The sequence below is a fragment of the Mesoplodon densirostris genome, chromosome 15, assembly GCF_025265405.1.
Source record: "Mesoplodon densirostris isolate mMesDen1 chromosome 15, mMesDen1 primary haplotype, whole genome shotgun sequence".
Lineage (NCBI taxonomy): Eukaryota > Metazoa > Chordata > Mammalia > Artiodactyla > Ziphiidae > Mesoplodon > Mesoplodon densirostris.
Window position 1 is genome coordinate 7728574 of NC_082675.1, and position 14664 is coordinate 7743237.

The 14664-nt window shown below is 53.3% G+C and overlaps 1 protein-coding gene across 3 annotated transcripts in view; it reads right to left on the reverse strand.

The window, feature by feature from the left end:
- Positions 1-2433: 2433 nt before the first annotated feature.
- Positions 2434-14664, reverse strand: part of BCL7A (BAF chromatin remodeling complex subunit BCL7A) — a 29697-nt gene continuing 17466 nt past the window's right edge. The window contains exons 5-7 of one of the 3 annotated variants that reach the window (XR_009534516.1): positions 8627-8811; positions 4901-5308; positions 2434-4678 (exon numbers count right to left, since the gene is read on the reverse strand). Coding sequence is in view for 2 of the 3 variants with exons in the window: in XM_060118770.1 (XP_059974753.1) it covers positions 5237-5308; positions 8627-8811 (257 nt within the window). In the remaining variant the exon portion in view is untranslated. Of the gene's footprint in view, positions 5309-8626; positions 8812-14664 lie in introns of all 3 variants that reach the window. The other 2 variants (XM_060118771.1, XM_060118770.1) reach the window with 2 other exon arrangements.

The following is a 14664-nucleotide window of genomic DNA, read 5'->3' on the forward strand; positions in this document are numbered from 1 at the left end:
AGAAGGGGCTGCTTCAGAAGTCCAAAACAGGTCCATGTTAGTCTCTGGTTATTTCCTTGTTTGTCATCAGCTGTGAAACTTCCGAGTCCTTCTTATACTGGAGTATTGAAAGGGCATAGTTTGGAGGAAAGAGACACTCCCTCCAAGAAAATGACACCCAGTCAGGAGTCAGAGCTACCATCTTAGCAACCATCCCTCTTTCTGGATTTGTCCAGGAGACTCTCCAAGCCCTTGGGTGGAGGGGTGGGGGCTCAGGTGGGGAAAGGCCCAGTGAAAACTGACCTAAACTATCATGGGCATTTATTGGCTCACAAAATAGAAAAGTTCAGGAGGAGGGCTGGCTTCAGAGCTGGCTGGGTCCCAGTGCTCAAATGCTGCTCTCAGGAGGCTCACACTCACCATCTTTCAACACTCTCCTGTGTTGGCTTCATTCTCAGGCAGGCTTCTCCCCACCTTGGAGCGAAGGTGGCCCCAGCGGCTCCATTTAACAACTCCAGCCAACACTGTAGCAGAACTCTTTCCCAACAGTTCCCACAAAAATCCCAGGGCTGACTCTCATTGGGCCACTTTAGGTCATGTGATCATCCTTGACCCAATTGCTGTTGCCAGGGGGAGGGGCCTGGGTCACGTGGCCAGACTTGGGACTGAGAGTGGGTGAGGGGGACCCCTACTGGAAGAAGGGAATGCAACTGGCAAAGACAACCAGTGTCTACTATGAGCCTCTGGAGGAAAATATGCATTCCTCACCAGGCAGGCGGGGGCGGGTAGACTTGGCCTTTAGGGATTGCAATCCCTCCTCAGCCCAACCATGGACTTCTATGACACTCATCTTGGTCCAGTCTTGGACCTGGACTAGAGCTTTCTCTGCCTGCCTCCTCCCCAACCTGTCCCCACCCTACCTGGCTTCAGTGCTGATTGCCTTCACATCACCTACGGGCACACGGGCCCTCCTGCCAACTCCTGATCTCCTGCTTGACTTACTGTCCAGTTCCGTAGCTGCCCTGCCCCCACCTCCAGTCTGGCTTTTTCCAATCCATGCCATTCACTAGCAACACTGCCCCCAGTCCAGCAGAGCCCTGGCTCAGAAACCTCCAACCACTCCTTAGCGTCCACAAGGAAAAATGAGCTTCTTAGCTCCATGCCTGGACTTCCTCACCATCCTAGGAGCCTCCCTGATCCCTGCCATCAAAATGCACCTGCCCCTCAATTCCAAACTGTGCTGGGCATCCTAATGCACCAGCTTATCTGCCTAGAGAGAAAGGGTCAAGTTTGAGTCACTGCTGCCCAGGGTCCAGTACACAGGTGGTGCTCAACGAATGCCTGTAAAGCCTAAATTTCCATCCCTTGGGCACAACTGCTCCTTGAGGGAGATGAGAAGTCAGACACCTCCACAGAGACAGACAGGGAGCTGAGACAGAGAAGGTAAAGCAGAACGCCTGAGACCAGGGGTGTAGAGACAAGAGTGGCAGAGAGAAGGGGGGAGATCCAGAGAGACAAGTCTGGAAGGAAGGGACCTTCATCCAGAGACTGAGACCCAGGGAACAGACCACAGGGGCACCGGAGAGAGTGAAAGTGTGCCCGCTAAGGCACTTTTTTTTGTTGTTGTTAAGCAAACAAGGCCCCTATGATTTGTGTTTTGTCAGGCTGAACTTTCCATATCAGTTTATTTTGCTGAGCAACCAATCCCGGTAAAAACACTGGAACATGTTAAAAAGGAATGGGGTGGGGAAGAGAGTCAGACAAAACAAAAAGGAGAGAACATTTGCCTGCAGGTCGGTCAACGGTCAACATAGGTGACTTAGCACAGGCCTCGCTAGAACAATTGTCCCACCCCCAGGGCCCGGTTTCAGGTGGAGAGTTGGAAGAGGAGAGACTGCACAGAGAAGAAAAGAAAAAGTCCACTGGGGGAGGGAGTCTGAGCTGAGCGGGAGAAAGGGCCCGAGTTGCTGGGGGTGGGCGGTGGGGTGCGGGAGAAGGGCCCTGGGGCAGCTCTACCTCCAGCCTGACCACGAGTTAAGACAAGTCAAGACAAAGCTGCTAGTCAACTGACACCTCAGAGTCCCTGCTACGGGCCAGAGCCTCCCAAAGTCAGGGACGCAGCAAACTTGTGTCCTGGGCCAGGACCCAGGCTGGGGGGCCAAGCGTGGCTGTAATTTACACCGGGGCTCTGACGCAGCAAGAGGCTGTCTGCATAAGGTGGCAAACAACACCTGCCCACAGCATCCAGCTGGTGCTTAATGACGGCAGCGATCACGACCGACCGCGGGAGGCGGAGGCCACAGTGCCTGCGTGCAAGTTGTGTACAAGGTCAGGGCCACGTGGCCGTGCAGGAGACGCCAGAGCAGCCGGTGGGGGACCTTCTCACCATCCACGGGATTTTACTCTGTATCATCATGCTACAAAAATCGCATGGTGTTCATGATTTGAGTTTTTATTTTCTGAAATGGAACCATTGTACATTGTACAAACCATATCTACTGATGGAATAAATAAGTGAAAAATTATACTGCTGTACAACACACCAAAAAAAAAAATCGTAAGGAAAAAAAAAATTAGGTAACAGTGAAAAAAGGTCTTTATACCTCTAAGCAGGTCCTTGGCTGATAATGAACATTCCAAACCATGACATCGTTGGTAATGGGAGGTCACCACCCTATGAGTCGGTCTACCGCCTTCGGGTTATGGGGGTAAGTGCCAGCACTTTGTGGAATGTGTAGCTGCAGCGTCCCCAACTTCCAGTTTTCGGGGAGTTCAGGGAGTTCAGTTTGCCCCGGGAGCCCTTTAGGCCGCGAGGCCTGGTGTCCGCGGAAGGCATTCGCTTAGGAGCCCCGCCTCTGGCTCGCCGGCTGAAAGGTCTTAGATTCTGTGGTGGGGCTGGGGGCGAGGGGTGGGGAACGGCGGCTGAGGAGCGAGCCGCGTCGGGGAAGGAAGCACGTCTGGATTTTTGCAGTCTCATCATCCCGCGTGGAAGGCCTTCCCGGCCGGCGTGGATGGAGTGCAGGGCCGCTGGCGCGCTGCCTGGCGTGGCCGTGGCGGGGCCCCGTAGGTCCCGACCCCCGGCCCATTCCTACCTTCAGGCACTTCAGAGAAAAACTAACGACAGCCTGGGCGTCCTCTTCGTTCATGCTTAACCGTGTCCACTCCCCTTGCCTGTCGAGAGGACCCTGCTGTTTCCACGGATGCGTGTGTGATTCTCCTTCAGCTGTCTTGCTTGTAACCTCTCGTTTCCCAAAAAAGAAGAGGAAATAAATATCCAAATTCATCTTTCATCCAAATGGAGTTTTGCTGCAAAGGAAAAAGTTAACTCTTAACTCTATAGGGTCTGGAGGTAAAGCCGCCTTGAGATATGCTGAGAGGTAACGCAGGACACAGTTCTCCACAGAACTGCCTGCCTGAGGGGCGAAATGGATAAGGATTTTTTTTTTTTTTTAAGACAGAAACCTTTCGGCATCGCTAACTTCAACATTTAAGATTTTCAAAGTTCGTGTTTTTTTTTTTTTTCTTCCCTTGTTTCAGGAGACATTTTTGCATGAGGTATTTGAAATTCAGGAACATTTTGATTCTTCTTGAAGTGCAGGAAATAGATTGGCTCCCTTAAAAAACAAGTAAGAGCCTCACCCTCAGACACGCTTAGAAAATGGAACCTGGCAGACACTCCCCACGGTGGTCAGGAGAGAGATCCACATGTGAAAAAGGTGGTACCTGAATATGCACCAATTAGCCAAAACAAAAACAAGAACAAACAAACAGAAAAAAAGAATAAAACAACCAACGAAACCCTCAGAACCCTCCCTCCCCGCCATACAACTCAAAGGGAGTTGGAACTCCAGTGCAGTAAAGAAAGCTCAGGAAAAGGGTTAAGGTCTGAGGAGTCCGTATAGGAATTAATAGCAAAACAGGCCTCAGAACCAAACAATTAGGCAGTTTGTCCAAGGGGGGGCGGGCATCTCCATTTTAGTGAGATGAAGCTGTCCCAGTGCAGGCAGGGGATGGAGGCGGGGGAGGGGCCCGGTTGCCCCTTTCTGGAGGAGTGCAAAGCTCTCCAGTTCCTCGGTGCCTCCTTTCTGGCCTTCAAGGTCCAATCCTCAAGGCCCGCTCCCCCGCTCCCCCATGGCAGCGTCTGGGAGCGTCGGCGCATCCGGGAATGAGACACCATCCAACTGTTGGCTCTGGGAGTCGGAACGGTATGTAGAAGCAAGTGGATTTTGGATTTTGGCCGACTGCAACCTTGCCTCCTCTGCAGGTGGGGACAGGTGGAGCTGGGGGGGAGGGCGGCGAGCAGAGGGCAGCAGGTGACTGTGGATTTGAAATCCAAGCGACGTCCTATGAGAAAAAGTTCAGCACCAGCTACTCCTGCCGTCTGCTCCCAGCCTCCTCCGCCCCTTTATCGTCGTAAGGAGACAATCCTGCAGTCAGCGGCAGAAGCCAGTCCATCTTCGGAGGTGTGGTGGCGGCAGAGGGGGAAGTGCCAGGACAATCCAAGGGCTCTTGAAGCCCTTGGGGACAGTGCCCAGACATCGGAGACTCCTCGGACCCTGGAGGCTGGTGCTGTCCCCACCTGGGGCTCAGGGTGTGTCCCTCAGCCCCCTGGACCAGGAAGTCAGGCTGCCGGGGAGTTCCTGCTCTTCTGCAGCCTCGGGCTCTCCTTCTCCCTGACTGGTCCGCTCCAGCTGAAGTCCTGGGACAGGGAGGAGAGAGATGTGAGGACCGGGGCAATGGCTGCCTGAAGTGAACCAAGAGGGCACTTGCAAGGGGAGATGCAAAACAACCAGGAAAACATGCCAGAGGTCACCTCAAGGGCACAAGGCACAAAAAAAGAAAGTGGAAGGAATCAGTTGAACAGTGAAAAGCCCCGATGAAAAAGCGAATTCCTGATCGGTACCACCCTCAAATAGCTTACATCCTTAAATAGAGGAGTGGAAAAAAAAAAAAATACAGCAGCAACACAAATGTAATCTTGGCTTCAGAGACAGTGTGCAGACGCTCCTGAGCTGTCAACCCCGCCTTCCCCAGGACAGTCACTTCAAGATTCGAGTGTTTTGCTTCACAGCAAGAAGTTCTTCAGTGTCTGAGAAGTTACGCCGTTCTAGGTTTTCTTGGATTTGCACTTGGTAAACTTGAAAAGTTAGTAGTTCCCTTCGCACCCAACAGGGATCCGCTCGGGTGAGGTTGTTCTAGAATTAAGCCTGCTGATGCATCTCCCGTGAGAAGTGGATCAGAGGACTGAACTCGGTGTCTACATCTCCTCGGAGTTTTGTTGCGATGCCTCCAGTTTCATCTTTTTGGAGGGTGGCACTCCTTCCAGATCCTTGGGGGAAGAAAAAGAAAAGAGAAACACAGGTTGAGACCCCAGGAAAGCGACTCAGGTCAGCCGGGAGGTTGCAGATCAGCCCAGGAAGGACCCAAGGGCGGGCATCCATGGTTCTGACCCTGTGACCCTTTCGTGGATTCAAAAAGGTTCATGGACCCACGAGGAGCCTCACACCCAAGCTGCTCCTGTGTCCACCAAGCCCATGTCACTCATGTCTTCCAATCTCTCATTAGCTGCAGGGTAATTACATCCGCAGTTTCGGGTTTACCTCTGTAAGCTCGAAGGCTAGACCAACCTGGCCGTGTTAACAACTGCTCATCCAGGGCTCAGCACAGGTGCCAAGCCCGGGGCAGACACTCAGCACTGTGGAATGTACACAAGTCTGTTATTCTGGGGGAAGGGTCCATAGTTGCCACCAAATTCCCAAGAAGTCCCGGGACTCGAAAAAAAGAAAGTTCAGGGCTTCCCTGGTGGCGCAGTGGTTGGGAGTCCGCCTGCCGATGCAGGGGACACGGGTTCGTGCCCCGGTCTGGGAAGATCCCACATGCCGCAGAGCGGCTGGGCCCATGAGCCATGTCCGCTGAGCCTGCACGTCCGGAGCCCGGGCTCCGCAACGGGAGAGGCCACAGCAGTGAGAGGCCCGTGTACCGCAAAAAAAAAAAAAAAAAAGAAAGTTCAACGCTCACTCGTCTGCCTCTCCCTCGACCTTCTCACGCCACCATCCCAGGCAGCTCCAACCTGACCCACCACCCGAATCCAGCTCCTGACTTTGCCCGTCCTAACCGGTGCTCCCACAGCTGGCAACAGCACCACCGTCTGCCTGGGATACAGCGGACCCTGGAGCCCACCCTCCTCTCCGTGCCCCCACGCCCAACTCCAACTCCAGGGACCCTCGGCCCAGCCCCTCTGCCCTCTGCCCGCCACCCTGTCCACACCTGAGCCTCCAACCTCATCTGGCTGCTGCAGCAGCTGCTCCACGGCTGCCCTACCCGGCCTTGAGCAGAGCCCAAGAGATCTTCTCAAAGTAGCGACCCTACATAGAATGCCGTCCCACTGGCCTCAGAACAGAATCCCAGCTCTTCGCCAGGCAGAGGCGGCCTCCCGCTCTCCCCTCCGTCCCGCCCTCCTCGTCCAGCCTCCCCTTCCGCTCCTCAGGACGGCTCCTGTCTCCGGGCCTGTGCCCCCTCGGCCCCTCTGCCTAGAAGGCCTGCCCTTGCCACCCTGACTTCTCAGCCCTCCCCTGCCCCCTGCTTCCGCCGTCCAGGAGGGCACGTTGCTCCTCTTACGCATCTCCTCGCTGCCCCGCTCCCGTCCTCCTGCGGCGTGAACCGTGGCCCGCCTGCGTCTGTTGTCTCCCCGCTGTGTCTCGGCACCCCCCGCCCCCGGCCGACCCCATCGTGAGCCCCGCGAGGGCTGGGGACCATGTCTGCTGGCTCACCCGGGCTATCTCGTACCCGGCTTACTGCCCGACGCACAGTGGGTACCCAATGAATGTGAAACAGAGAGCCCCGGGCCTTGATGTAGGATGTGTGTGAGTTTCTTGAGGAAAACCCGGAGAGCAGGCACGGCAGGGAGGCACCCCTCCCTTTTCCTTATGGAAGTGCTAAAAGCTCAGTCTGAAGGTAACGGGAGAAAGCGGGCCGCCGTGCCTTCCGGGGAAGGTGGATCCCGTTCAGGTGAAGTGTCTGCAGAGCGCTTGCATGGGGGGCGCGGTGGGGGACAGTATGTGAGCTTGGGAGCGGACTCTGGAGACAGGAGAACTGTCCTGCGTAAGGGAGAGGGCAGGAGGGAGGGGGTGAGAAAGGGGACGGGGAGCCTTTTTTCTTTTTTAAACAGGAATGGCTGAACATCGATGCCAAGCTGTTTGCTTTAGTGCAGCGCACCCTTCGCCTTGCTCACAAACCTAGCAGCTCTGGAGACAGGTGGCATGTCTATGTGAGCATGAAAATGGCAGAAGAGGTCCCATTTCAGGTCTGGGTCCCCGGAAATGGGAGTGGGGGGGGGACGTGTTAGACTGGAAGACCCCTGGACTTTCAGATGTCAGTGGAAAGCATTACATGCTCCCAGGGTGTGGATCAAGGTTTCAAGCTATCTTTCCTCCACTGAGTTCAAGAGGCCAGGAGACCCCAGCTGCTTCTTGGTTTTACCAGCTCTATCTACATGAGGCTTTGATTTGTATCGTAGTTTTAATCAAATGGGCTCGTGCTATGCTCGAGGCTCTGCCTTGTGTTTTTCATTTCACATTGTGAGAATATTTCTTTGTTCTCTATCTGTACCTGGGTCAACACACTCTTTTTAACAGCTGCACAGCAGGCTGTTTTATCCATGACCCCAGATTTATTTAATCCTTCCGGTATACTTAGGTTGTGGCCGATTTTCTGCCACGGCAAACACATCTTTCATCAACACCACCTCTGTGTCTTTGGGCCTTTGGAAGGGTGTTCTATAGGCTGAAAGGGGGCTGTAGATCCAAGGGTATGGAGATGTGAAAATCTGAGAGGCACTTTCCCTTGCGGAAGGCCTGGTTGAAGGCTCCCCAGAGTACAGACAGACAGAAGTACAGACTTCTTTCTGCTACTTGTCAATTTCTCCCCCGGTATGAAAATACTCAGCAAAGTGGAAACAGTTTGATTAGTTGAAGTTTTGATACCTGAGTCCTCAGACCTCTTAGATAAGCACAGAGGGCTGACGGTAAAAAATCACCATGGAGGCCGAGGAAACACTGGGGCATCTCGTGCGCGCAGCTCTGTGTTAAGTGTGTTACCCACATTCTCTCCTCTCGCCCGCACCCTGGCCCCAAGACAGTTCCGTGATCCCATTTTAGCAGCTGGAGATACTGAGGCTCATGTGTGCCAAGTGAAGGATCTGGGATTCGAACCCGGGACATTTCCTCCTGTCCACAAAGCCACCTGAGCCTGCACTGTCTGATTCAGACCAGATTCTGGCAAACAGTGATGACCCAGAAAGGGGTCCGAGCAGGGGGAGTGTTGTCAGTTGCGAAATTCCAAAGGATGACTCATCGGGCATTTAGGATTTTGAAGTCTTATCTTCCCAGCTCTAAGGGAAGTTGACTTTGGGTCACTGAGACCGGGCAGTGCTTTTGTGGACCCGAATAAACAAAGTGGTGAGGCTGAGGCTGGGACAAAGGACCCACCCCAAGGGCCAGACCCGTGTGTCTCCTCCTTCACCATGGGCCCCAGTGACCAGCTCAGACACAGAAGGATGCTCACGAATCCTGCTCAGTGAATACCAGACAGTTCCAATCGTCCAAAGAGCAAACAACGAAACAAAACAGCAAAACACCTTTTGACGTACCCCCGACACTCCAACGGGCTCCTGGCCGATCTGGCTGCCCCTCTGAGACCTCGACCGAGGTACCTGAGAGACTGTGGACGTCTCTGCAGCCAGACCCACATCTCCAGATGGCTGCCGTTCTACTTGCTCTGAACTGTTCATCGAGTTTTCCATTGAAGACTGTGAATTCTGCTCGTCAGAAGCATCTGAGGGAAAAAGCAAGACGACAGAAGCTGTTTTCAGACACGGGAGATGCGGAGCCAGATGGACCAACTACTAAAAATACCTGGAATTGGGTAGTTTTGTGGCCAGGCGGTCTGTCGGGACTGCAAGGAGGCTGGGGGGCTTGGGGAGTCTCTTGCTTATTCTTAGGGATCTCATTTGAAGCAGCCAGGCCCCACTCTGGCCCTACAGCCTCTGACCCTTCCCCTTGCACACCTATTACCTACCAAGTGCCCCGAGAGGCCACCTAAAGGATGCGACAGGATGCTTTGTGCTGCGTGCACCTGGCGCCCTCTGGTGGACACAGCATGCTCCAACCATCATGGCTGCTGACTCCTCCCTCTTCCTTTAGGAAGCCTGCCTTCTCCAGCTGGGGAATCCAGAGGTAACTGCCCCTTTGTAAACATTTCTCTTAATAATATGGATATTTTTCGGATTGTCATTGCAAGAAACAGAAAATACAGAAAAAAATTAAATCACCAACTATCTTGCCATCCACAGCTACCACGCCACTAACATTTTAGAGGATTTAGTCCCATCTTTCCGGATGTTTTCTCCCTACATGCATACAGTTCTACACTCTCCCCAAATAAGGATCTCATAGTATTTTGGAAGACTTTCTCCAAAATACATGTCCTCAAAAACTCTGTAAATACTAGAGCCTACAAGATGGCTACATAGCATTCTATCAAGCAATCACTTATTTAATGAGTCCTGTTTTGCCAGTCATTTGAGCTGTTTCTCATGCATCAGTCTCCCTGCTCCCCCCACCAAGTTCCTTTAGCAGAAGGAAGGTGCAGGCCATAGCAGGTTGTGTGAGGTGATGCGGCTTTGGAAGAACGGGGAACGGCCGTTGTACCTGAAGCTTATTTTGGCACAGAGCGCATGGAGGGCGCAGCCACATCACGCCCAGGGCTCAGCTCTGCTTGCATTCAAGACACCAACAACATATGTCACCCTAATTTGTAAAAAGCGCACTAAAATACTCAAGTATGCCTTACTTTCTGGGGTTTCTGAGGCAGAGGCATAACAAAGGGGAAAAAAAATTCCAGGCTTAAGTTTTAAAGCAGGCAAGCAATATGGGGAAATGGGGTAAAGTAGACAGCACTCCAGGGCTTGAGGACAGCAGGGCACACAGGGCTGGGGACAGGGCAGGAAGGAGCTGCAGTCCTCCTCCCAAGGAGGCTGACCCTCAGCCCGTCCATCCCAGGGGAGCCCAGGGGAGCTTCGGTTAACACACGCTCTTACTTCCCCTAAACCAGCAGTCCTGATGGCTCAGGGCAGTGCCAGGAAACCCGACATCCCGTCAGGGTCTGAGCTGGGTTCTCCTGCCACCGCGGGGAGGGTCAGGGGTCCACCTCACTGTGGCCCCTGGGCTACGCCTACAAGCTCGTGTCTGGGGAGGGGGACACAGGGTCTAGAAACCGGCCTGGGTTCTAATACTGCCTCTGCCACTTGTTCCTGGGTCTCAGATCCCTCACCCTCCGTAAAGTCAAGGTTGACAGTAGCCGCCCTGTTGAGCCACTGTGAGGATTAAATGGAAAGACAGAAGTATCCAAGCAGCAAAATAATCCCAGGTGGGAGTAAATGAGGGATTATCTAGGGCAGAGAAACAAACTCCCCATAAACCTGACATATCTTTGGTATTTTTAGTTTTACCTTTAAAATCCATGTAACAGCAGTTCCTCAAAAAGTTAAAAATAGAATTCCTGTACGACTCAGCAATTCCACTTACAGGATAGACCCACAAGAACTGAAAACAGGTCCTCAAACTGAGACCTGTACACAAATATTCACAGCAACACTATTCACAACGGCCAAAAGATGGAAACGGCCCAAATGTCAATTAACAGATGAACGGATAAACAAAATGTGGTCCATCCACACAATGAAATATTATTCAGCCATAAAAAGGAATGAAGCACTGACACAGGCTACAATGTGGATGAACCTTGAAAACATGATGCTGAATGAAAGAAGTCAGCCAGAAGTCACATATTACACGACTCCCTTTATATATATGAAATGTCCAGAAAATGTTTCTGTCTCTGTCCACAGAGACAGAAACCAGGTTGGTGGTTGCCAGGGACTGGGGGGAATGGGGAGTGACAGCCAAAGGATACAGGGTTTCCTTTTAGAGTGATAAGAACAGTTTGGAACTAGACAGAGGTGATGACTGCACAACATCATGAATGTGCTAAATGGTACTGAACTGTTCACTTTTAAATGCTTCCTTTTTTTTTTTTTTTTTTTGCGGTACGCGGGCCTCTCACTGCTGTGGCCTCTCCCGTTGCGGAGCACAGGCTCCGGACGCGCAGGCTCAGCGGCCATGGCTCACAGGCCCAGCCGCTCCGCGGCATGTGGGATCTTCCCGGACCGGGGCACGAACCCGTGTCCCCTGCATCAGCAGGCGGACTCTCAACCACTGCGCCACCAGGGAAGCCCTAAAATGCTTCCTTTTATGCTATGGGAATTTCATCTGAATTTTAAAAAAAGAAAATATCCATGTTAACCTTATATTCTAGTTCATAATATATGTTTGCTTTAACAAACCTTTGCAGTTGTTATCGTCCTCCTTCTCTGTGACTACAGATCCTTTTCTGCCCTACCCGGTGGGCTTTGCAGAGTGGAGAGGAAGGTAAGGGCCCCACTGCAGGCTTAGAAATCACGAAGGTGGCCGGTCACCCAGAGAGTCACACTAACCCCTTGACCGGCCCAAGAGCGCGGTGGGAACTGTCCTTAGAGCTGGCGGAGCGTTCCAGGCCTCGCTGCAGCGGCCTGATTCTCTTAACCCGACAGCACTGGAACGCGCTCAGGGGAAATTATTTCCCGAGGGCCTAAATTTAGTCCAGGGAGTTTGGACATTATGTCATTCCCTGAACTCACTCAGCAGTAAACAAGTTCAAAGCAAGGTCAACAGCTGGCGACCAAGCCGCCCTGTCCCGCAGGCAGTAGGCCCCAACCTGGGAAGGCCCAAGGGTCCGCCTCTTGTCCTTCCCGCAGGAGCTCGGCAGCCCCGGGCCGTGGGCAGGCAGGCCTGGCCGCCAGCGCGGTCCCGCCTGGTCAAAGCTGGGCAACTGTGCCGGCCCAGAGGCCTGGCCCGGCCAGGAGGGACCCCGGTGTGGCTCCCACCTGGACCTGTGATGGTGCGTGGGGCTGTGGATGGTAGGGTAGAGATTGTGGAAGCACCGACCCCAGACGTAATCCCGCTGCCGAGCTCTACTGGACCCTTTAGGGTGAAGGAGCCACAGACCCCAAACATGGGAGAAACGAGGCCATGGCCAGAAAGTAAGAAGCCACTGGGACTTCCTGGCGGTCCAGTGGTTAAGACTCCGCGCTCCCAATGCAAAAAAGCAAAAAAACAAAACAAAACAAAAAAACCCAACCCAGCAAGCAAGAAGCTAGGAGTGGTCAGAACGGGCCCCGCAGGCCCCGCCCCCAGCTCCCCAGGATCGCTCTGCCCTCCCGCTGCCCCACCCCCTCGAGCCCCGCCTCCTTTCCAGCCTCCTGAGTTATTGGTCTCATCTTATGAACAAGGAAGCAGGAAGGCACGCAGGAGGTGATGCCGCTGGCCTGAGGCCACTCGGCCAGCAAGGGTCGGCTCAGATGTGACGAGCTCGTCCTGTGTCCACGCCCCGTCCCAGCACCTCCCCCTGCCAGGCCTGGGCGGGCGGGCCCCATGGGAACGAGAGTGGATGCCCACGTGCTGTATACGGGAGAAGGCGGCGCCAAAGTCCCTGGGACAGAGTTCTCAACTGGGGACAATTCTGTCCCCTGCTCCCCCAGGGGACATTTGGCCCCATCTAGAAACATTTTTGGTGTCACGACTGGGGGTGGGGCATGCTACTGGCATCTAGTGACAGGGGTGCTTCTTAATACCCTGCCACGCACAGGACACCCCACAGCAAAGACTCATCCGGCCTCACATGCCCACAGTGCCCAGGCTGAAAGGCCCTGCTCTGCCGTTCCGCCCACCGGCTCGCTGGAGGAAGACCCCGCAGGGCCTACGGAGGGCGTGCCCTTCGTCTCCACAGCCCCCTTCCAGGGCCGCGTCCAGCACACCCACTCACACCCGAGCAAAGAGGCAAAGAGGCGTGCACACAAGACTCCCTCCAGCACTGTCAGTGTAGGAAAAAGACAGAAACAACCCAAATGACCACCAACGCGGGTACTATTTAAATAAATCATGGCACATTCACGTCATTGAATGATAGGCTGGTAAAGAAAATAAGACAAATCCATGTGTCCTAACGTGGAATTATCTCCATGGTGATGGCTAAGTGAAAGCGTTCTAAAGAGAAAGGTTATCTCATACAGATGCTTCTAGGTGCAGACTCTCTCTGGAAGGCTACAAAACAGACTCAGCAGTGGTCCGCCCTGAGGAGGGGGAGGACCCTGGAGAGCTGGGGGCGCACTTCAATCTGCATTCTAATTCATGGTTGTTTCCCCTGTGTAGGGTTACCTGCACCCTCTGCACAGAGGTGCTCCTGGCACATGGGCATCTTCCCCCGCAGGTCCCCAGGCACTGCCCTGCAGTCCCTTCTGCCTGGGTTGCTCAGTTCCCTGCTATCTCTGCTCATCCTTTAAGACTAAGTCAGACAGCACGTCCTCTGGGAAGCCTTCCAGGCTCCCTTTCCTTACTGCATCTCACGGTGAGCTCAAAAGCCCCCTTAGGGGCCAGGCAGTGCCATGAATGAGTCAAATATTTAATTCAGACACAAATAAGCTTTGTAAAGAAAATCTAAAGGAATATTCCTTCTTGCTCAAAGAAATGTGCATTCCCCCAGCCTCTCAGCCTTTTACTTTTCCACTCTTACTAGAGAAAAAGGTTCAAGAAACATATTAACTTTCCTTTTAAATCAACAATGAGAAAAACAGGGAATTCCCTGGCGGTCCAGTGGTTAGGACTCTGCGCTTTCACTGCCAAGTGCCCGGGTTCAATCCCTGGTCGGGGAACTAAGATGCCACAAGCCACGCAGCCAAAAAACAAACAAACAAAAACGGAAAACAACAGTGATCTCACGGTGTAATACATGGCAACTGCCTTTGGCCTCAGCGTCAGGGAGACAATAGGGCGTGGTGAGGAGTGTGGTAACTGGTGAATGTAGGTCCTCTTGGCCCTCTCTGGAGAGGCAGCCACATCTCTGCTCTAGCTGGTTGCTGCTCGATGGAAATGCAGGTCCAGTATTGCCAGATCTTCCCACTTTTCAAGAGAGGCTGGAAATCGATCTTATTTTAAGTGAAATTGCTCAACTTTTAAATTTCGGCATCGACAACCTGCTGTAAAGCACAGGGAGCTCAGCTCCGTGCTCTGTGATGACCTAGATGGGAGGGAAGCGGGGGAAGGAGGTCCAAGGAGGGGATATAGGTATACATATAGCTGATTCACTTCACTGTAGAGCAGAAACTAACACAACATTGTAAAGCAATTTTACTCCAATTAAAAAAAAATTTTTGGCATCGAGTTCCAATTAAAAATAAAACCACCACTGGGTTCCATGGTCACACCCGCACACCACATGCTCGATCTAGTCTGCCTGTGACCTCTGTAGACTGTAGTTCTCAGCTTCAGTGCTTGTCTTGCCCATGAGTTCTTGGGAGTCAGGAGTGGGACTCAGCTGACTGTCGCCCAGGACTGGCATGGAGCTTTGCATGGGGCTGACGTGGGTGAAGTGTGTGGAACGGAACGGAACGGAACGGAAGGGGATGTGAATGAACTCCGCAACACAGGACGGCCTTCTCCCAAGGAGATGCACGCCCTCCCCAAGCATCTGGAAGCCCGGACTCCAGGCCAGCTGCCTTGCCCCACCAGGTAAGAGCATATCAGCCTGGACCTC